The sequence below is a fragment of the Apteryx rowi genome, unplaced genomic scaffold, assembly GCF_003343035.1.
Source record: "Apteryx rowi isolate R43461 unplaced genomic scaffold, aptRow1 scaffold_3, whole genome shotgun sequence".
Classification (NCBI taxonomy): Eukaryota; Metazoa; Chordata; class Aves; order Apterygiformes; family Apterygidae; genus Apteryx; species Apteryx rowi.
This window is the reverse complement of record NW_020449418.1, coordinates 10,472,463-10,495,092: the sequence shown is the minus strand read 5'-3', so window position 1 is coordinate 10,495,092 and position 22,630 is coordinate 10,472,463. Positions and strand designations below refer to the sequence as shown.

Here is a 22,630-nt window from a genome sequence, read left to right as displayed (position 1 = left end):
GGGGGGGGGGAAGGGTACCGGGCAGGGATTGCACCCAGGCTGAAAAAGCTCCCATCTCCCCGGGATCCTGCCATTTTTTTGGCTCTCCAGAGCCTGGGCCAAGCTGCAACCCCAGTGTTTCTTGCCCGCGCAGTGGAGGCCATGCTCCCTGCATAACCCCAGCAAGGCATATCGCGCCCAGCTCGGGGCGCCCCACGCAGCGGGGAGGCAGGCCTTGGCCCTCCAGCCACGCTGGGCGCAGTGCTGCGTGGCCGTCTGTCTCCGGTGGGTTGTCGGTGGTTTTCAGCAGAGGGTACGCCTGCGTTGATACAGATCTGCGTGCGAAGGGCATGGGCCTGTCCCTGTTTCGATATCTGCTGCCTTCACTTGGGGCTGCCCCCCAGCAGCACTGGCAAGATTATATTATCCCCTGGTTTGCTTTGCTGTCTAGTTGGACCACAGACAGAGACCTGTGAGCCAGCTCCTGGAAAGCAAGAAGAGTTGTGCCAGGCACAGCAGTGTTTGAACCATGCCGAGCTCTGCGCCGCTCGGGGATACGTATTCCCCCAAATAGCATGCGTGAGGGAGCAAGTGTCCTGTGAAGAAAAGCCAGAACTGAGCTGGAGCTAATAGGCCTTCATCGACTGGAGCTAACTCCACATTGACTCCTCACTAACTTCACTCCCTGCTCCTTCTCTGGTTCCTGTGCTGTCAAGGCTTCCCCCAGCCCTTCGTCGTCCTGAGTATCCCGGGTTGCCATTACTCTGGATAACAGAGAGTTGGTTGTATGTAACGGGTGGCTTGAGGCCCGCGAGACATGGGGTTGGTGGACAGTTTAGTGTAGCTCCCATCTGGGCCATGCTATGTTTCCAGCGATGGGTTTGCACTGGGGGTGATTGGTGGGGGGAGCTGAGCCCACAGCTGTGGGCGGAAACAAGCCTGGAGCAGCCGGTGGCAGCAACAGCCTCGCAGGCCTCATGTGGACCCTGCTCTGCCCCGACCCCATTTTGATGGAGCGTAGTGATGTGGGAAACTGTTGGCATCTCTCCTCTGTAAACCATTCCCAGAGCCTGGCCCCCTCACCCTGCTCCCCCAAATAAATAAAAGGTATGTATCCAGGGCTTTCAGCAGTATGGAAATTTTGGCATGCAACTCTAAGATCAGGTTACCCATCACACAACAATGATACAAGGTGCATTGGTGAGTTTTTTGCTTAACATGATGTAAAACTTTCAATTCTTTTAGTACTTTAATACTAACAAATTTTAAAACATAGAAATCGTAAGATAGGCATTGACCTTGGATTTCTGCAGTTTTTCAATGCTGTATCATGGTGCAAACTTTCCCTTTCCTTAAGGAATGGTCTCAGTTTTTGGTAGGCCTGTCCTTAGATGCTGTAAAACCAGCAACTGTATAAAATCTTATTGTGTATACAGATTTGTAAACACTAACAGCAATAGCAGGTTCTAGCAAGAAGCAGTCAGCAGCTCGTACATGTAGAGATCTGTTGGGACCACAACAACAATTCCGCCTTGGCTGTTCTGCCACTCCCTTAACAAAAATGGACACTCTGCTTAGGTGCTGGGATAAGCCCTTCTGCTGTGTCTTCAGGGCTGCTGTAATGTGATCGTCTAATATGCCATGGTAAACCTAATGACTTTGGAAAGAATCGACTTCGTGGCAAATTACAGAATATTAAAGGTTAAACTTACTGATTCATGATTTCAGTGGCAGAATTTAAGGATATTTCATTAGTGCAAACAATGCATGTTTGTAAGTATGTCTGGAGTGTGATCTGCTGCTTGTTGTCTCCCCATTTGATTGTTGTGATTTTGCTCTTAAAGAGGTACATATAGATTCTGATTTAGAATAAAGTATTTTTGTTTTGTAATTTTTCTAGGATATTCTGTATGTTTTTGTAATACCAAATTTCCTTCTACTGGCCCAACAGAACTTTTGCTGCCCTAAATGTGAAGAATAATGCTAATATCTTAAAGTCACTGAGTTCAGCTCCAACCATCTTTAGAATTAACACATAGGATCATCTCCAGAGTCCTGCAGTAAACATWATGGAGTGCTCTGAAGCCCAGATGTGTAGGCCAGGTTTTAACAGCAGGAGAGAATTTAGTAGACAGTAAGTAATTTCCTGTCTGCCTTTCTGCCGTATTACACGTGCCTTTCTGCCCTGTTACACATGCATGTGGTCTGAAGATGGAAGTGTGATTTGTACTGTAGGAAAATCAATAGGTAAAGGATGATGATGTTAAGCTTTGAGCTTAAAAAAGTGGTTCTGAGTATGATGGGGTTTTTTTCTGCTTGATTAACAAAAAGAAGATTCTGTTACAGTTTGTAACTTGAGATTGTAATTACAATCTCAACTAAATTAATTGGTTTAATGCAATAATTTTTAAATAACAAATGTTATTGTGAATTAAATAATAGATTTATTTTGTGTCTCTTTTTTGGTACGGAAAACAATTGAAATAATTTGTAAACCATTGCAATTCAAAAGTTAAAACATCTGGTTGCAAACAAGAATAGCCCGAACTGTGCAGTTTTGTTGGTTTAAAGTGACTGAAGCTCAGTGGTTAAAACTCGTTGGAATACAGTGGAAGAAGTTTTTTCTCTAGAAGGGTATTGCAGAACTGAAGAAGTTCATGCAGTGAGGCTGTGGTATCTCCACTTTTGAAAGTTATCAGGACATGGGGTTAGACAGTGCCATGGCTGACCTGGCCTGGTTGGGGGTAGTCCTACTTCAAGTGGGAAGTTTGATTAGATAAGCTCCAGAGGTTCTGACTAACCAATATTACTATGATTTTCTGGTCCGCAACCATCCCTGGCCTAGAAGTATCAACACTAAGTAGTAAGTTCTGGGGAACATCATATTATACACTTCCTGCTGGTCTCCTTTTAAGTTTTTTAGTTTCTTGTAGTTATGAGCAATGTCAGGAGCTTCAAGTCCCTTTGTTGGAACTTCTTCTGCAAGTGTTTGTGTGTGTGTTTAAGGTTTTATGCTATTTATTTATTATTTCAGTTATCCATTATACTTTATGTTAACTGGCACAAGTTTTTATATTAAATAACATAAAATATATTTATATATCATATATAAACATATAATATGTGGCATATGATATATAATATATATAATATAAAGCACATTTATTTATAGATTTTTTTCTTGTCTGTATAAATTGTATTTTAGTGGAAATTGGGGGTTTTATTAGAATGGGCAATATTATTTGAATAGTTAATACTACAGAAAATACAGAATACAAGAGAAGCATGGAAAGAAATTTGTGAAAACATGTTTTGCATTGGAAACTAGTTAATTAAAAGCAGGCAATTTCATCTGAACTGTGTCCTTCAAGATTTTACAACTAGTAAATCTGCTTTTTGCAGATAACTGCCAACCTAAGAACAAAAACAAGCAAAATAAGTTCTACTGTTAAGAAAGRTACGCGTATGCGTTCAGTGTCAGTTGCTTTCTCAGCTTTGAATGAAGTAGTTGTTGATCTGGACAAGCTGAACATCTTATTTTGGCTTCAATTTTCTCTGAAAGTACTTAGCACTTCAACAAACTTTATTTCCATCAAGTAATTTTTGGTTGGTTGCTCCTTACTTTTGCAGTGGTTTAACTTTCTTTAAAATCTCTGACAGCACATCTGATGCCTGAATGTTATTTTTATTTAAAAATAGACTATTGTAAGGTGAGGCTTTAATATATAGCTTCAGATGTGGTTTTGGAATGATTTGGTTTAAAAGGAAAACTTTTTTTTTTTCATTAAATTTTTACAATGGATAAAATCAACATGTAAAAATCTTCATTTTTAAAAATCTCAGCAGTTGCTTGTGATAAATGTATTTGGGTCTGGTTTTTTGTTTGTTTCTTTCTTTTTTTGAATGTTTGCAGGCTGCAAACAGCTCATAAACTGAGGGCTTTACCCTCTTGGATTGCAGCAAAGGCTTCTGGCCATGCCAAATGAACATGTGGAAAAGTGAGCAACTGCAAGGAAGGCACCTGATTGCTGTAGCAGTAGGAAGGATGGTGTCTAGGAGTAGGTTGTTATTGCCATAGCGGTTCAGGCTGTCTGCTTCCACGTGTTCTCTATCTCAAGGGTTCCTTGGACTGGAGAGGGAACAAACTGTGGGAAAGATACGCATATGTGTTTGGTTCACAATATGCAGTAAAGCTGTTGGATTTTTGCACAAGGATAAATTGAGCAGTACTTGCATCATAATCTCAGTTCTTCAAGGAAGCATAAGATTTTTAAAAATCTGCTAATAATCYTTGTGACATGATTCATATCAAATTTCAGAAAATACGCTTTTTCAAATGGGATTCTTTCTCTTCCTCCCAAGATATATTATTTGGTCACTTTAACTGAAAATCTGACTTTATTCTTTGTCACTGGTGTATGGAATCTGGTCACTGGTTCGCTTTCATTTATATCACCCAGGTAATTTCACAACTGCATTAGGGTTTTACGTATCACAGCTGGATAAGTCAGCTGTCAGTATCATGATATTGTTTGTGTGTTAGGGAGAAAAAAGACTAAAGGGTGAACTTTTTTAAAAAATCCCCAAAACAACAGCAAGAAAATCAGAGACATGCGCTGTTATAGGAAGTATGTAAGTGTTCTGTCTTGAGTAGTAACCTATAACTGAAGTAAGAAATCTAGAAAAAATAAAATTGTCTGTGCGTCCATTAGAGTTGTCTGACTTCTTTGTGGGAGAAAAATGGCTGAACTGCAGCTGTGAAATATCATAGATTTATACTTTGGCTGTGCAAAGAAAGCAGATACTTGTTTTTCCTTCTCTAAATATAATGCATGTATCAAGTCATAAACTTTCGGACTTTTTATTGTTTTCCTATATGATAGGTATCTAGATATCTCTGTAATCTACTTAAAAAGTGTAATAAGTCAGGGCTGAAAGCAGCCATGGTATTCCTGCCTGGGGTGCAGAGGAGTTTTGTCACACATTGCTCCAAACCACTGTTGTGACTTGGCAGTTGCATGACTGAAAGTCATGAACGATGGGTAGTGTGTATTTGCACATCAGTTCTGTAGTGCATTCACACATATCTCTGGCTGACCTTATTAATGTTTCTTTCTTTGGGGAGTTAAAGTTCTGGACGTTATTTCAGTGGCCACCTTCCATGCAGATCTTTTGTTCTAACAATATTTTAGGGTCTTTTATATGTGCTGCCCAGTTCTATCAGAGTCAATGCATCTTTGCATATCCTTTCTCTCTTTTTTGCATTCTTTAGGGTTTGAGTGATATCTGCGTTTTATGAGCTCAGGGTGGTGTTGGAACTGTGAAAAGGACAATGATGATTATATTCTGAATTGTAGTGAAACATGGAAATGCTTGCACTTTTCAAGGAGAAGATCTACAGAGACGCAAGAATGAAATATGGGTTTGGATTGCCAGACTTTGGGTCTGATGGTATTGAAGAGTTTTTATTTGACTTCCCTATTCTCAGTATATGCAGTGTTTTGGAAAGACAATTAAAACATTCTGTTCCAAAAATGTCAAAACAAAGCCATTATATACTATCAGAACATTCTTCTCTGAAATGAAATTTAAGCCAAATGGAAACATTTTTGCAAAATGTTTTGATTTTGACAGTAATATTTCCCAACTGAAAATCATTCCATCAAAAATTTTCTTGATCGTGTTCATTAGGAGTTACCATCTTGGCTTTCAAAGGGACAGTGGTGATTGTCGTTTTCCAAATACATTCACTTTGTATGTATGTATGTATGCATGCGTGCATGTGTGTGTGTATTAATATGAAGAGGTCAGGAATTCACTTCTGCTCCATCCCAGTAWTCTTTCTTCAAAAATCCCTACTTAAAGCAAGATGTAAAGCCACTGTGGAAGATGGAAGAAGTATGATAGCTGTGTTAGTCTTGCTACAAATATAATCCACTGATTCTTTGAATCATAGTACATTTTTTTTCTTGAGTTCTGTAGGGTTTAGATCAAAAGATGTTTAGCTTAAATTGAGAAAATGCTGGGTTTTATGTTGGCAGGATTTATAGTATTTTTGTATATACTTTGCAATAAACCCATACTTAAATAAATACATCTCCGTGAGCATTTATGTCAAATCAGCCTGAGATTCAAAATGTCTGGCTAGATTCTGAATATGGCAACAGTCAGATTCTCCGCAAACTTCATTGCCAAGTCCTGACACCCAGTCTGAGTCTGCTTGTCTGGCACATCCTGGTTTGAAACTATTCACTACCTGTTTCTAAATCATTAGCTCATATAAAAGTAAGAATGTCTCATTCTAGCTGCCAAAGAAGAATATCTGTTCTACATAAGAAGAAAGGGCAAACAGTTTGGAAGTAAATAATCGGGTTGAATTTCTAAGGAAAAGCTATGGCACTACATTCTTGTAATACATAGGCATCATGTTACAAAATCTGATGTTTGGGTTTTTTTAAGTTACTCTTCATTTTAATCTTATATATTGGTTTAGCTATAGCAAAATGGACAGAGATTACTCAATTTTATGCATTTCTTTTGATTTTCTTGGTAATAAATTCTGCTTGTATTCTGTTATGGCTGCATATGTATGTGGATTTTAGAACCTTATGTTAGGAGATATCTGTTAAAAATGGACAGAAAGCAGTTGTTCTCCGTCCCTCAATACCCACTGAAAGGTTTAACAGTCAATTTGCATTATATATCCAAGATAGCAGGATTGTTTTATTTTCAGATCTTCTTTGCTTAAAAAAAAAAAACAAAAAAACTTTCCTTGAAGCTGTAATTGCTTGTAATAAATTGTCAATAATCACTAACTTGTTATGGTATTGGAGCTTATACAATTGAACTTATTTTTCTAACTTGATTTAAGTACCTGTGAGAATATCCTTTGAGGTTAGTCTTTACAGAGTTGTCTCCATCTTTCTCTTAGACATTCTCTTGCACAGTATGTGATTCCTTCTAGCTAACATTTACTTGCAGGGTGCATGGTATTGCTGCTTGGTAGTATTTATTCACTGGCATTATTTCTTTCTTTAACAAACATATAGAATATCACAACACTCAATCAGAGTGCAGATGTAAACATCTGTTCATCATTTGCAGAAGCAAGGGAAATGTGAACACAGCTTCCTTAGAGCCTTGGTGTTGCTTACCTGTAAGCTATAATTCAGCTCTGCATTTTAACATATGCTTAAATGGTGTGCTAAATTTGACCCTTACCCCCAGAAGAGGAAAACATGCACAGATGCTCACTTGTAATCATATATTATAGAGACAGATAGTTTCTTATCCATACGTTAACGCAATACTTCTTTCTTTCATTTAATGTACATGCTAGTAATTACATGGTAAGATTTCTTCAAAACACTGGCCAAACTTTGTTCAAGTTCAAAGCTGTGTGCACTTGATCATGTTGAGGGAAAGTTTTAATAAACCAAAAATGGAAAACCTTTCCCAAAGAATTCTCCTTTTATAAGGCTTATATTATTCTAATTTACATTATTTCAGTGCAGAATTGAGCTGTTAGCTTGCCCAAAAGATTTTCAGCAGATCTGACTGTAGAATGTGTCCCTTTTTTGTTTTAAATGTGGCTTGTTCATGTACAAAAACTTCTGATTGCTTTCAATAAATCTGCTTTGATTGCTTATGCTCTCTTCTCCAGTTTTTTGGTGTCTAGTCTACATGCTGCTGTGTTCCCTGTTCCCTCCAAACCAGCGCTTTGCAAATATATCACATGGGAAAAGATTTTCCAAGCGGCTAATAGTACCTTTCCTGATATCTCAATAACCTTCCTTTCTGTTATAAATTTACCTGATACAAACATTGGTGACATGGTGAAGGTCAAGTGTCCATGTAATAAAATGATTTCTGTAACTCTAAGGACAAGGGTAAGGAGGTCTGAAATATTTCTGTGAAACTTCTTAAGAGTTTTTTTTAATTGCAACCTGATTATTTAAAACTAATTGTATTTGTATGACCCTCAAACCATTTTTTAGTGGCAGTCTGGCAATATGACCTAATGACCATTAATTTAACTTATATCTATTGAAATCATTTAAATAAAAATACTAATACTCTGTCAGTATGTGCTTACTGTTAGCATGGTATAGAAATCAGAACCTTAGGTGCCTGAGTGACTTTCTCCATGTTTTCAGTGTGTTGAATAAATAACATTTTATAGCTCTAGTCTCTTCTGTGGGTTTAAGTTGGTAATGGGGGGAGGGGGGGTCCTTGCTTTTTTCTTTTAGTCTACAAGGAGAAGCCAGATCCTGATCCTAGGCTGAGACCTTCTAACTCTAAAGTCCTGAAAGAGATGCTGACTTGAAATAACAGGCTACTTCTGTAGTTACTGGAGGAATGAGGAAGGAGTAGGAGTGGATACTAGAAAATAAAATTAGTGATAAACAGAAAACAAGGTGCACAGTAAAGAAGCTGCAGAGAGCAAGTTGTACAATGAAGACTGCATCCTAATATTGCCTGGAAAGTAGAAGGAGAAGAACAAGATGATGTGCACCAGGCAGGAATTTCTCCTCAGGACCCTGCCTGATTCTTATCTTTTTAACTCGTATCTCTGCCTAAAAAACTTAATTTTTCTATGACATGCTTAGCCATTCTAAATTTGCTTAGCAGCTTTGTTGCCCTTTATGTTAGATAAAATATTCAGAATATCAGCATAACTGGCAGATATTTTACAAATGGTGCAGTTTAGGTAGTTGAATACTAGAGAATATTTTTTAAAAAATTGATGTACCTGTGTTGTTTTAGATTATGTTATTGGAGAAAGAATGGTCTGAGCTTGTCCCTTAGGTGAGCAAGAGGAGGGAGAAAATAAGTTTATCTGATAGGACGATCACCAGTGACTGTTAAATGTTCTGTGAATGTTAACCTAAAACACCTTTCTGCAGACCATGTTAGAAGAGTAGTGCAAGAGTTGAATGTAGTAGAGATTTTGGAAGCCATCATTTATTTGCATAATTAATCACAGTTAAGAACAGCAGATCTGGGGATGGAGGGACTTAGGTACAAACCATCACATTTTGCAAAGTTTTGCTTTGCATCTCTAATGGGATTCTTTGCAAGACAATAATCCATTCACACATCAGAATGTGCCTTCTCTTGTAATCCATACTTTTATTTAAACAATATCAGACTGCTCCCTTCTCAGGAAACTTTTTAAGTCAATAAAGCTCAAATTAAATGTTTAAGATATAGTGCAAACCTCAGTATGTCCAAAAACATTGTAGCTTGAATTGTATTCTGGATGTCGCATAGAAACCTCTTGTGTTGCCTTGAAACTAACTTCTAGTTGAGTTCCGGGAAACATCTTGCAACTTTCTGACTCATATGGGATAGCACACTATTTTTCTAGACCAAGAAATTAGCAAATAGGTTTTCAAATTTGTCTTTGCATGTAAACTGGTTTTGAAGGGAGGAACATTTCTTGATTAACTTAAATAATTTTATCACTATCCAAAGTAAATTAGATGTCTTACTAATACTGTAGACATCTTTTTTTTCCCTGACCAGACTAACTTACAATATGAAAATAAATGCTCAAGTGTTTTTTTTAACAAAACAATAATAAAAAATATTTCATCTGGTCTGTAATTATATCTCTAAATGGGTTTCCTGATTTCCAGAGCTATTGAGAACATCTCTTATTAAATTTGTATATTATTTTCAGTTAATAATTTATACCAAAAAATTAATGCCTGTAATTTGCAGATTTTGAATGTGAACATGAATATTTATCAAATTGATGGTGGCACCTCCACAATCAGCAATTGGAATATAGGATGAACATAGTCCTACCAGCTACAGCAATGTGGTGTTGGGCAAATAAGTATTCTATTCCTCAATTCTTCAGTCTATGAAATAGTGACAGTACTTATTAACCTGAATGGATTTTGAGGCTTGATTGGTTTTTTTCCCAATAATTTGCTGGAATCCTTGAAGAACAGATTCTGTATCAATGCAAGTTATTGCTGCCATTAACTAGGGACCCAGTCCTTCTGCAGCTTCTGTGGATAATTTGTTCTGAGATTGGAAACCTTTCTGCTATCCTAGAAAATGGAAGGTCATGTCATGTCAAAAGGGAAGGTAATCTGCCCTGGAGTTCTCATAAGATGTTGTACTGAAAACATTGTTATGATGAATAGGCCACTCTTCATACATCTTTTCCTCTGCTAATATCTCATGTGATAACCTTAGCCAGTACTATTCCAAGTTACTGAGTTTAAAGCTAGAGGTTAATTCCATGTTTAGAGTAATTGTTATGTGAGAGCAACTTCCCGTATAGCCATATAGTCCACAGCAGTGAAAGGAGTCAGTATTTGTTGTATGCTTTTTTCTTATTCACAGATAAAGGACAAAAAGTGCCACCATCACTCATGTGAATTAGTGTTTATTATCATATGACTCTGCTAACTGGKTTTTTTTTGTAACATATTGGCTTGAAATGCAGAACCTTCTACAATATTTGGATGTACCACTCTGAACATACTCATATTCAAAAGGACAAGGTGATTTTTTTTTTTTCATAGTTTAGCCTCCAAGAGAGAATGTTAAGAGGTTGTCTTTATATTTGGAAAACTCTTTAAAAATTACTGCCCTTTCCCTAAACTTTATCTTAGACCTTTAAATTTTAACATCTGGGCTTACATAGTTAGGCTTGAGTAGATTAAAAGACAATATTTTGTCCTCATTTCTTTTCTTGGAGAGAGAAAATCGATCTCTTTCTTTGTCTTCCAGAACATTTCTGATCTCCTTTTCTGTACCGTGGTAAGATTAAACTGCTTCACTGCAGAGAGGCTCTGTCAGCAAGTTTATTGAATGACTTGTTCATTGGACTGGCACATCTAAGGTTTTTAATTTCTTCTCATTTTTTTGTTTGATTTTAAAAGAAATAGTATTTTGTTATCTGGTCAGATCAAAGTATCACATTGCATGCTGGGATCTACAGTTTCTGAGAGTAAGAGCATATGCACCACAGTTTTAGAGACAAAGGCCATATTTAGCCCAGAAGAAACATTTTGTCTGCTAGCAATAACCACTCTCGACTTCATAATTGGAAGACAGATATTCCATCCTACCTTGCTTTTTTGGAGTAACTGTAGAAAAAATGATAGGAAAATGGATATAACCTTTTTTTTCTTTGRTGTAAAGTAGCTTTCAAGAACACTGTATTACTTCACTTAGGATCTAGTGTTATTCTGATTTACATGTTACCTCTGAATTCCAGAAGATATATATAATAGGTCCTGAGAAACTGAATTTGTTTTGCTGAAGCTGGTAGAGGTCTCAGGTACATGTTAGCTGATGGTCATTATGCCCTTTTGCTGCAAAGATCAACAGCTGTGGGCATATCATAGCTAACTAGCCTGCAAAGATTCTTGGGGTTTTTTTTGTTTTTTTTTTTTAATGCTTCTTTGTGTCAATAGCACCTGAGAAGCACAAGCCACAGAGAGCCAGACAGTGCAGAAAGCAGTGGTGGATAGTTCTGGCATGATATGCCAGCTGCTTGGAGATGCTGGGTAATTCATGTGGATGAAGATCAGCTGTGCCTGTTTTTAAGACTCAAATCTACCTATCTGACATGGTCTATGAGTAAACAAGTAAGGTTTTTTTGCTGACCAGAATATGCTACTCTCTTCAAGTCTTGCCTCTGTTAATCTGTGGTTCCTCCTGCTTTTTTATCATGTAAAAAGCTAAATCTGATTTCACATGGGGATGAAATGACACCCAGAGCTTTTACCCATTGCACCTCTGGGTTGCTATTCTAATCTTGATAGAGGTTGGGCTTTTCAGCTTTCATTTCTTTGAGGCTAGTGTTACCATCTATGAGAGACCGGCTAAGACTCCCATAGTCTGTAACTAATTAAATAGAAGAAAATACAGAGGGAAAAATCTAGTTCCCTTGACTGGCTGTGCCTTACGTAGCATTCATAGCATACAACAACAATCTTCAGTTTGTTTTTTCTGAGCCTCTGCTTTTGATAACATAATCACAGTAGTCTGTATCTGAGCTTCCTGGCATTCATGTATTGTTCAAAGGTGCTATATTTACAATTCCAAATATCTAAAAATAATATTCAGTACTCTTATTGTAGGCAAAAAGTAGGGCAGTGATTTTATGTTATGTATTCCAAATTGATTTTTTTAGGCTTTAGATTTGAGTAATGAGCTTTGCGTTTATTAGAATTTTCTATGCTGCTAAGTATTACATTGTAATTTCAAATATCCATCATTGTTGTCAAAATTGATGTTGCAAATGTGTTAAGCTAAACATGCAATGCTTTGCTGTAAATGAAGGAAGGTCATTGAGCCATATGGTGATGGAAGGTCCAGTGGGGGATGTTTGTCACTACTGACTGAGTTTTAAAAAACAGAGATTCTTGGATAAGCTGTAAAGCTGATTGATAGAAATGGATGAGAGGATAAAGTTTGGGGAATAAGTCCAGTCTTCCAAATCCTGTAACTTTTAGTGTGTTGTCTGTATGCAGACAGAACAGGCGGTCTGTTACTTCGTATAGATTGTTTAATTACAAGGATATTTATGGTTTCTTGTCTTCTTTGTAATGAGATTACATTCAAATCAGATGAGATCCAGTCATTTCTTTTATTAGATTCATTTTGAACTTATCATGCTTAAATTTTTCCTTCTAAAAATCACAAGTTTACTCAAGCAAAAATCAAGAGGCAAAATTAATAGTCTTTATTACTAGAATCCAAGGATGAATTTTATGAAGTAAACCTTTGTTAGCAGTCTGTTCTGTACTCTCAAAACTATTAGCCTGTCAAAATGACCAACAAAGCTTCATCTTCAGAGAACTGTTGCTGAAAGAAGGTCCTTCAAAAGTCAAGACATCTCGGTCATTCATTTAAAACTGTATGCTGTCAACATATTTTTCTTCAAGTCAACCCATTTTCTTCAAGTAATTGGCATGTTTATCATTTCCATATTAAAATAATAATATGATTACTGTAACCAAACATGTATTATATCAAAATCTTTAGTTTTAGAAATAATCCTGTGCTTCGGAAATGTCCTATCAAAATCTCGTTGTCATCTAGGCCAAACACACTGCGGTTCAACAAGTTAGAATATCTCAAGGCTTTACGCTTTGTTGCTTAATTAAAAAAGCTAAGCACTACTACTTCATCAAAGGCAAATCATTTTCCTCCGACAAATGGAAAATGCTTCCAACCAGCAAGGCTCCTCAGCACCCAGTTGGTTTCCAAATGAACAGTTACAATTGCCAAAAACTTCAGTATGGTCAGCAGTCTTCAGGGTAACCGTAACACATACTAGGCTACATCCGTTCTTAAAACAGAAGGCAATACCTGGCCAATGTAGAGCACAACAGTGAAAGAGAAATTTTGGCCACAGCGTTGGACTAAAACTCTAATCTTGCCAGAAAAACATAACGGAATTTGTAATGGCAATTCACAACACGCTAGGTCTTTTCTTAAGAATTCATCAGAAATACCAGCCCAACAAATGGAATAGTATTTATCTGCCTCCAAAGGAAGAAGAGAGAAGTCAGTCTCCTCAGGATTTGAACTGGAGGTTTCAATGAATTCCACACGTGATAACTGGACTGCTAAGCAACCATAGTGTCCTGGTCAGCAGTTGTCAGGGTCTTGGACATTAAAAGCTTAGCAGAGAGCTATTTACTATTTTAGGCCATCAGGACACTTGTTATCTGTGGCATATACTGCTTCTAGCTCCTGCAGCATATCTCTGCCTGATGCCTCATTAACTGAACAACTTGTTCAATTGGGTCCTTCATTGGTCACCCCCAGTTTTAATCTCTTGTGCAATATAATATTACAGTAGCAACTCCAATTAAGATTTTTAAAAAACCCTTTCTTTGGAACATCTTTACTTTTTTATTTTATCCCAACATTCTGAAAAGCACTCCCTTCTGCAGAAATTCTTTATGCTTAGAGTTAAGCCAATGACTTTTTATTTTTAGAAGTATAGCAACAAAAAGTATGTTTCAAAGAATTGCAAAAATAGGAGTAGTTAACTATGCACTAATAGCACTGGTAGTATTCTGAGCATGTGAAGGCGAAGAAAGTGTTTGGGAACAGTCAGCATCAATTTACCAAGAGTGAATCATGCCTGACCAACCTGATTGCCTTCTGTGATAAAATGACTGGATTTGTGGATGAGGGGAGAGCAGTGGTGTCATTTACCTCAAGTTCAGCAAGGCTTTTGACACTGGCTCCAACAATGTTTTTGTATCCAAGTTAGGATGTTATGTCTCAATAGGTGAACAACCGGACGGGTTAAAAACTGGTTGGATGATTGGGGCTCAGAAGGTAGTGGTTAATGAGTCATACCCATCACTGGGAGGCTGGTAATAAGTGGGTAGTGCAGGAGTCTATCCTGGGACCTGTTCTGTTTCACGTCTTTATGAATGACCTGGAGGAGGTGACAGTGCTTGCTTACAAAGTTTGAAGACAACACCAAATTGGAAGACCAGTGCGCTTGTGGCAGGGCTGCCATCCAGACGGACCTTGACAGGCTGGGGGAGTAGGCCAACAGCAACCTTACGAAGTTCAGCAAGGACAAACACAAAGTCCTGCACCTGGGAGGGGAAAGCCCTGGCAACATACAGGCTGCAGACTGACTGGCCAGGAAGCAGCTCTGCTGAAAAAGGCCTGGAGGTGGTGGTGGGCAGCAAGCTGAACATGAGGCAGCAGCGTGCCCTGGCAGCAAGGAAGGCCAAGAGCATCCTCATCCTGGACTGTATCAGCAGCAGATTTAGTGGAGCTATTGTCCCTCTCTACTTGGCGCTCATTAGACCACGTGTAGCATACTGCATCCAGTCTTGGGCCCCCAGCACAGCAAAGGCATTGATTAAGCGGTGTGAGTTCAGCAGAGGCCCCCTGAGATGGTTGGGAGCCGGATCACTTGACCTGTGAGGGGAGGCTGAGAGACTGGGGCTTGTCCAGCCAGGAGATGAGAGTGCTTTGGGGAGACCTAACAGCAGCCCCCCAGTGCCTATGAGGAGGTCATCAAGAAGACAGAGCCAGGCTCTTCACAGAGGTGCACAGCAGGAAGATGAGAGACAGKGGGTTGAAATAGAAAGGGAAGGTCTGACTGGTTATAAGGAAAAACTCTTTCCTCATGAGGACAGTCAAGCAGTGGAGTATGTTGCCAAGGGAGGTTGCACAGTCTCTGTCCTTGGTAGTTTCCAAGACCCAACTGGACAAAGACCCGGGTAATCTGGTCTGAAATCAATGCTGCTGCTGCTCTGAGATTGGTCTATAGACTTCCCAGGGTCCTTTCCAACCCAAATGATTTTGTGATCCTATTGATCAGTAATCGTGATTGCGTTCTCTTCATTGAAATGGGTACAGACACAAACGGATGAAAGGATACAGTCAAAAGAAAAACTCCTTTACTAAAAACAGCCACAGATTCTTTAGATAAATATGAGGAGTTTTCAGTTTTTAGATTGGTTAAAGAAAATGAAGGCAAACTGTTTTGAAATAGGCATGTATATTAAAATTACTTTTTTCTTTTTCTCATCTAGGAGAGCCTGCTTTTACAAGGTCAGAATTTTTAGCAGATGGAGTAAGTTTTGAGATATGGGATGTGAAGTAGCAGGATTTGCTTTAGAAATAAGTTGTTAGCAAATCCTTGTATCTGATCATGCAGTATGTATCGTAATATGCACTGGATCACCAGTAATTATTTAATAGGTTTTAAATGTGTRTTCTAGAGTTCATCAGCAAACATCTTATTGATCATCTACAGCTGTTCATTAGCTCAACCTTTGAAAAATAGGTATCTGAAATGCTGAAATTAATTGTTGGTTGGGAGAAAGAGCAAGCAGTAGCTTTCATTTTTATTATTATTCCCTCTCCCCCACCCCCACTATGCTATTTTTCCTATGCCAAAAGGGCTTGAGTTCCCTTGTTTTTATCCCTGTCCTATGTTCTTTTTGAATAATCCTCTCTTATAAAGTATGTCTAGTGCTGTACTTTTCCTGACATATTTCTTGGCAGGTCCATGGAAACTCATAGCACTTTCTATATTAGCAGAGAAACCACATAGTGGCTTGTAGGTTTCGTTCTATAGCATTTTGCAAAGACTTTGGCTAGGAAAAAATTGTAGGATTTGTGATTTATTAGAAGATTCAAGGAAATAATCCTGCATTAATCAACAGACCATGCTTGAAAGATTATCATTATCCTTTTTGTACTAAGTTTTCTAACTCTAACCAAAGGCAAATTTTTCTGTTTCTTTACTCTTCTCTCCTTCCCTTCGCTGCCCTATCCACCACAACACCTGCTCTGCAAAAAACAAATCCTGGTTCCAGGATTAGCAGGTGTCACCTTTGTTGTAATGTAACTTGAGATGGCAGTGATGAAAATGTCTCTAGTGATGGAGTTTGAGAAACAACCTTGCTGATAAAACATTACATCCGTACTCTTATGTTGTTTCTGTATTTAACAAAATAAGTCACTACATCTTCCCTATGAAGGGTAAAGACATGGAGAAGAATGTATTGTTTTTATCAGTCCAAAGTGAGTCTTTTTACCTCTCAGTCTCAAACAGAATTTTGTTGTCAAATGTTTCTATTTTATTATTTTTATTATTAAATGGTGATTGCCTGCAACTTTTGCTTGGCCCTTACTGGTGACTTTTAGTGAGATATTTGTGGGGAAAAAAGGAACATAAATTTGTGTGTGTGTGTGTGTGTGTATAAATGCATATATATGGAAATACTCCTTCCCTTTGAAGTAGCTCTGTGTATGGAAGCATCTGCACTGATATCTGGCCAAGGAATAAAAGTTTAAGGTAACCTAAAATGAATTTTCTGCAGATTTTTTTTTTTATTCTGAAAACTTTCCATTGTTAAATTATATGTAATTCTGAAAATTAGTTCAGTGGGGCAAATCTCATCTGGTGCACGTTTTGCCAGGAATAATGGGAAATTCTGAAAATTCATGTTGTCGCTGCCTTAAAATAATAGATCTCAGTTGGGAGGGAGAGGTAATAAGAAAAAGGAATTCAGAATAGATTTACTAAAAGGGAATAATTTATAAAAAGAATCCCTCATCTGATATAGTACTATTACACCATGTATCCGTATCTCACTTTTGCACGTTGTCCCCTTAACTAAAAGCATCGTATACCTCATTTCATAAGTATTAACCATAGCAGGTTTTTAGAGATTGGGTACTGCTTGCTCACCTTAATTTATTAAATACAACTTAAGGGAATAAGGAAAAAATTCATTTTATCTTGTTCCTTTTTTTTGAAAAAGTCTTGAATGTTCTAACTCTCTGGCCTCTTCCCCTATGATCTGTTTTGTTTGCACAGTTTGTATATCACAGTCTTCCTCTTCAATCTTTGTATCAGTGCTGAATGACTAACAATTTGTAATGGCCATTATGTTTAGCAGTATGTTGCCTCTAACTGTGATGTGCTCCATTAATACACTATTTTTGCTCACAGAGATTAAATGTCAGCATATTTATAAGGCTGCATTTGAAAGATGACTTAAATCTTCAGTGTGTCATGAGTACTGGTAAATGCAAAGTGGTGCAGAGACAAACATTACTCGGCCAGATTTATTTTGAAGGCACAGTACTGTGTAGTTAAAAGCAAGTGTGCTTCACACAGTGTTTGAACTTTTTTTTCCTTACACTCTATTTTAGCTGAGTACAAAGATACAACAGTGAAAACCTGAAGAGAAACTGATTTTTATTTTCTTGTCAGGCATCATATAAGTAAACATTTTTGAAATAAAAATATCTAAATCCCCAAACAGCAATTGTTTTCTGAAGTACCTGTGTTGTGATTTCATTTTTCTTTAACAGCCACTGTTTCAGATTTCACTTTTTGTAGGCTTCATTTTTATGGGGATGTGACACATGATAGGATTTCAGTTGTGCTTCAGGGAAAGAAAAAGATGAACTCTTTGAAGTTAGAGGTAAATGACTGAGTATGAGGAAAAAGACTGTGTTTTCTAACCATAACTCCTTGTATTTGCTATTATTTCATTGTTGTCTTTTAGCATTTACAGTTAGTGCCCTTTGCCTATGAGTCTGTCTTAAAGCTTTGGCCCTGGCATTGTTCTCAGATTAACCCCCAACCTTTCTTTTTATTTTCTGCTTATGTGCATCTGTTACCTTGCATAGTCATTCACCTGCAGTGACTTTGGTCTGAAGCCATCATACTGAATCTATTACCCATTAAGTACATACTTTTGATTTAATTGGGATTTAGTTGTGTGACAGATGCACGTAAGTAGGGATCACAGAAAGTGAGTATGCTTATGTAAGACAGAGCTGAGTGAATATATTTAACTGTACACTCTTACTTGAGGTCTATGGTCACTACCTAGCTGGAAAATCTTTGCAGAAGATAAAAGGAAAGGTGTTTTCTATTAAATTTCAGTATATGTGGATGACAAAAAAAACAAAACAAAGCACTTCAGTGCATTTTCAGGCAGTTATTAAGTATCTATTCCCAAAGAGTCGTGAGAAAAATAGTAGATGGGGAAATGCAGATTGGGTTTTCGTTTGTGATGATGTTTGTTAATGAACACTCATTCTTGCATTCCTAGGAGCTTTCCCAAAGACATAAAGTAGCTGCTTGGGTGTGGGGTCCAGACGGATTTGCTTTGTCACTCGATTTCTCTGGAGAGCTTGTTCCTTATGTTCTCACTGCAGAGCCCCATTTATTTATGTGACTTGCTCAGCTTCTCTCAGAGTGGGATCTGTCACAAACCACCTCAGTGTGTATCCGTACCACTGTATTTCCTCCTCCTCAGCACTAATGCTCATCCAACCCCATAAAGAGCCAGTTCAGCTCACTAATCCAGCAGCAAAAAATGGTTCACTCTTTTTGTACGTTGGTCTTCTGTCAGTTTGCTAAGCTGGACTGTCTCATCCTGGGGTCGGGTAACCAGACGGACAGCACTGGTCTGAGGAGGTGGCAGGGGGAGGCAGGGTTTCCATGTTGCCAGGGGTGGCAAAATTGCAGCCGTTCCCCTTATGCACATTGACTTAAGCTGTTGCAGAGCTGTATATTCTTAATTACTTGTATCAGTGGTATGTTCAGGTAAATAACCTTCCGTAAGTTACAAAAACCATTTAACTTGAGGGAGAGACAGGTGCCAGTGTGCTTCTCATCTCATCTCTCTGTCTCTTTCTGTGTCTTCAGGTAGTGCTTCTTTTAGGTTAATGTGGTAAGCTTTTATGAAGATAGCCATGTACTCTCTGCCACTGGCATTTTGAGCTGCGCCTTTGGATGGTACATGATCATTTTTGGTGTGTTATGCTTATTGAACTGAAAATACAAACCGTAATGATAGCTGATCAGCTGACCAGTCTCTGTTCATCAACCAGAAGACCTTTGGAGTAATCCTCTTAGAAAAACAGATACATGTGTAAATGAATGGGTTCTCTTCATACCTTATATATCCTTACTGCTTGTTGCTACACACCCATTACTATATTTTCAAAAGAGCTCAGTTGTTCATAGACTTGCAGCAATATTGCAGTCCTAGTATTGCTGCTAGATTTTGTTATATACACAGTTCAGAAACTCTGGAAGTGTAGAGAGCATTGAGATTCAGAACTGATGCTACTCGCAACAGCTGTTGCATATAAAAAGCTGTTGTTAAAAAAATGTCCAATGTGTTTGTATCTTGACTTAACACTTTTTACATAATTTTGGAAGAATTTGGCTGTTGGAAAGCTGGCGTTGCTCCCCTGACACCTCTCAATGGGGAAAAAGGATGTTTGACAGTCAAATACAGTGTTGGGTTTGAGCTTTGAGTTCAGCTCTTCCTTATCTTAAGTGATATTTTGAATCTCAGTGTAACTATATTAAAGAGTACCAGGATATAGAGCTATTCTTTGAAGTGTGTTTAGAATATATTGGAGATATAATACTGTACATATAAAGTTAAACTTGTACTTAAGCCTATGTAAATTAACTCAATTTGAGTGTTAACATTCATAGAAGTTTAAAGAAATTGTAAAAGGGAAAGACAGTGCAGAATGCTTTTTAACTATAGATAGACAGAAAGCATCATTAGACCAGTTTTTAAGTACATTGCCTTTGTTTCTCAACAACTTCGGGGTATAATGAAAGAAGGAGGGAGAAAATGGAACAATTAGTGCACCATCTGTACAAGAAACWGTCCATGGATGTTACACTGAACAAGAACTTGTTTTAGTCCCATTGATCTTTCTTATGTAGATATTACTCATTTGTATTACATTTTGGAAGAATTGTACCCAGTAATGGATACGTAATGTTTTTGTTGTTCTTTTGTTTGTTTTTAAGCTAAGAAGAATTGATATTAGGGTTCTGTATCTTTTGGCAACCATTCCTTTCGTGTAGAAAATATGATATGTTTATGCATAGCTTAACCCTACATATATGCAAGTGATTTGAAATTCATCCATTATCAAGCAACAATATCTCAATGATTTGGGGGTTGTTTCTTTTCCAGGAGAAATAAGCAGCTTCCCCGTAAAGTCTTGCTAGGACACCAGGTGCAGATGAGAATGAGCTTCCATATTTAATACATTCTATTAACTTCACACATACAAACACACACGCACTCACTCACACACCCCAGTGTCACATTATAGGTGAACAGGCCCTAATTAAAAGCACACACCATCTGCTGTTGTGTGGCAGCAGGGTGGCACTCCATAACCACCCTGGTTCCTGTGATTGAAATGTATTATTTATAAGCTCGTACAGAAAATACGCCACTTGGCTCATGGAACCTCCATTAAGAGCTGGTTAGCACCATCTAATGGTATGGAGTGACTCTGGCTGGTAATCTTTCGTACTCTTCCTCCCTATTTCTTTCCCCCCCCACCAATATTTTAATTTTTTAACATTCTGTATGTGTGTTTTTATGATCATGTTTCAGATAATCTTGTGCCTTGTGTTTCACTTTTACACAAGACTGAAAAACAGCTGTTGAAATAGTCTAGTATTTGTGTTGTTTGCAGCAACCTTCTTTTTCCTTTCAATGCCAAACATAGGGTTTTACTTTCTGTAGTAGTTACAGTATTTATGTGATGTGGTGGTAGAAAAATGGGAGATTAGCAAGACAGCTGAGCAGGATAAATTTGCTGCCTTTTTTTTTCTCCCAAGCAAGTGTGTAATGAAAGTTTCTGCTGTTCAGTCTGAAAACTGTATTTTAATATTGAAATTGGCCCTGCTTTTTGTTGAGCAGTGCTCTGCAGACTGCACAAAGGTTCTTTATTGGCTTTAATAAAGCCAATAGACTGCAGATGACTGCAGCTTTGGACCTTCCTCTCTGGAAGCAGAGATCATAACCTCTTTCTACTTGCAGAGATCATATCCTGTTCCTACTTAGCAGTGGAAAAGGGATGAGGAGGTTGGACTGAAAGGTGAAATGTGCTTTTTCAGGAGAAGAAAGGGAGGAGGGGAAAGGACCATTTTTTGGCATGACTGATCCATCACTTTACCTTTGGTGACTGCCAGATTACAAAGTCAGAACTTGTAAAAACCTGTAATTTATTTAGTGGTTAGCATTGTGACCAATGACCTTTAGAATGCTAGGAATAAGAATAATTGCACTGATTCATAATTATTTTGGGGATGATTTTTTGTTTTTTTATGTTTTGGGGCTTTTTTATGTCCTTGAGCTTTTTCCTTTGAGTATCCAGGCTGGGTATCCAACAGTAGTAGTCCTATATGCAGCTTCAAGAAGCTTCTTAATATTGGCAAGCACAGGTGTCTCTTTATGGCAGTAAAAAGCAGAGCTATAATGACTGGTCTAAATACATGAAGTATGAAACTTTTCTACTGTAAGTGCCAGTAAAACCACTTTTTTAACTAAAAAGTCTGGTTATTGTTTCAACTCAGACAACACAGGACCTTGAATAAAAAGAGATGTTGTCACGCTATGAAGGTTTGATAGCAACAACTGAGACAGTAACGTAATAAAAAAAATTGTTTACTCCCTCACGCAAGCTCTTAGATTAGTAACATCCATTAAAATAATGCGATTACTAATTTAGAAAGGATAATTCAAGATCATTGATTACTGATTTAGAAAGGATAACCTGAAACCATCAGTTACTGCGCTAGTAATTGGAAGCACTGCTTATCCCTACTTGAAAGCTAGCTTGTTCACTCTCTTAGTGAGAGGGCTCTCAACCTCGAGGAGTTACCTTAACCCAGCGTCCCAGGAAAGGGGGGGGGGGGAGAATACAGTCCAGCCAGAGAGGGTGATCAAGGTCACGTTCCTGTCCCTGCTCAAACTCTCTTAGCTGCCAAGTCTCTTTTTATACGGCTGGGGCTCTGGGCAAACACTGCTTTTGCTGACCTCTGCGAGTTTCATAATCACAGGACTGTTTGTCTGCTTGGAAGGACCCTGCTAGCGAGGCAAGACCACAACACCTCTGTATGGCTTCTCCCCTCCCTGTGGGTTCATGCAGATTCCTCGGCCTTGTCAGGCGGCAGAGTTCTTTAGCCCTGTTAGCTGTTCTCGTCTGCAGCCTTGAGCATATCAGTTCTTGTGCATACCAGGCGGCAGACTTCTTCAGTCCTGTTAACTCTTTACTCGCTCATCAGATGTATATAAAGTCTAGGCAAATAATGTGTGTGTGTGTGTGTGTGTGTGTT

General features: G+C 38.1%; 1 protein-coding gene across 1 annotated transcript in view; it reads left to right on the top strand.

Annotated features, from left to right (window-relative positions):
• Positions 1-636: 636 nt before the first annotated feature.
• The window catches only part of LYRM4 (LYR motif containing 4), a gene marked incomplete at its 5' end in the record, with an annotated part of 97,651 nt that continues 75,657 nt past the window's right edge, over positions 637-22,630 (top strand). Inside the window, one exon of the mRNA XM_026069704.1 lies at positions 637-764. Coding sequence (XP_025925489.1) covers positions 637-764 — 128 coding nt within the window. The remainder of the gene's footprint in view (positions 765-22,630) is intronic.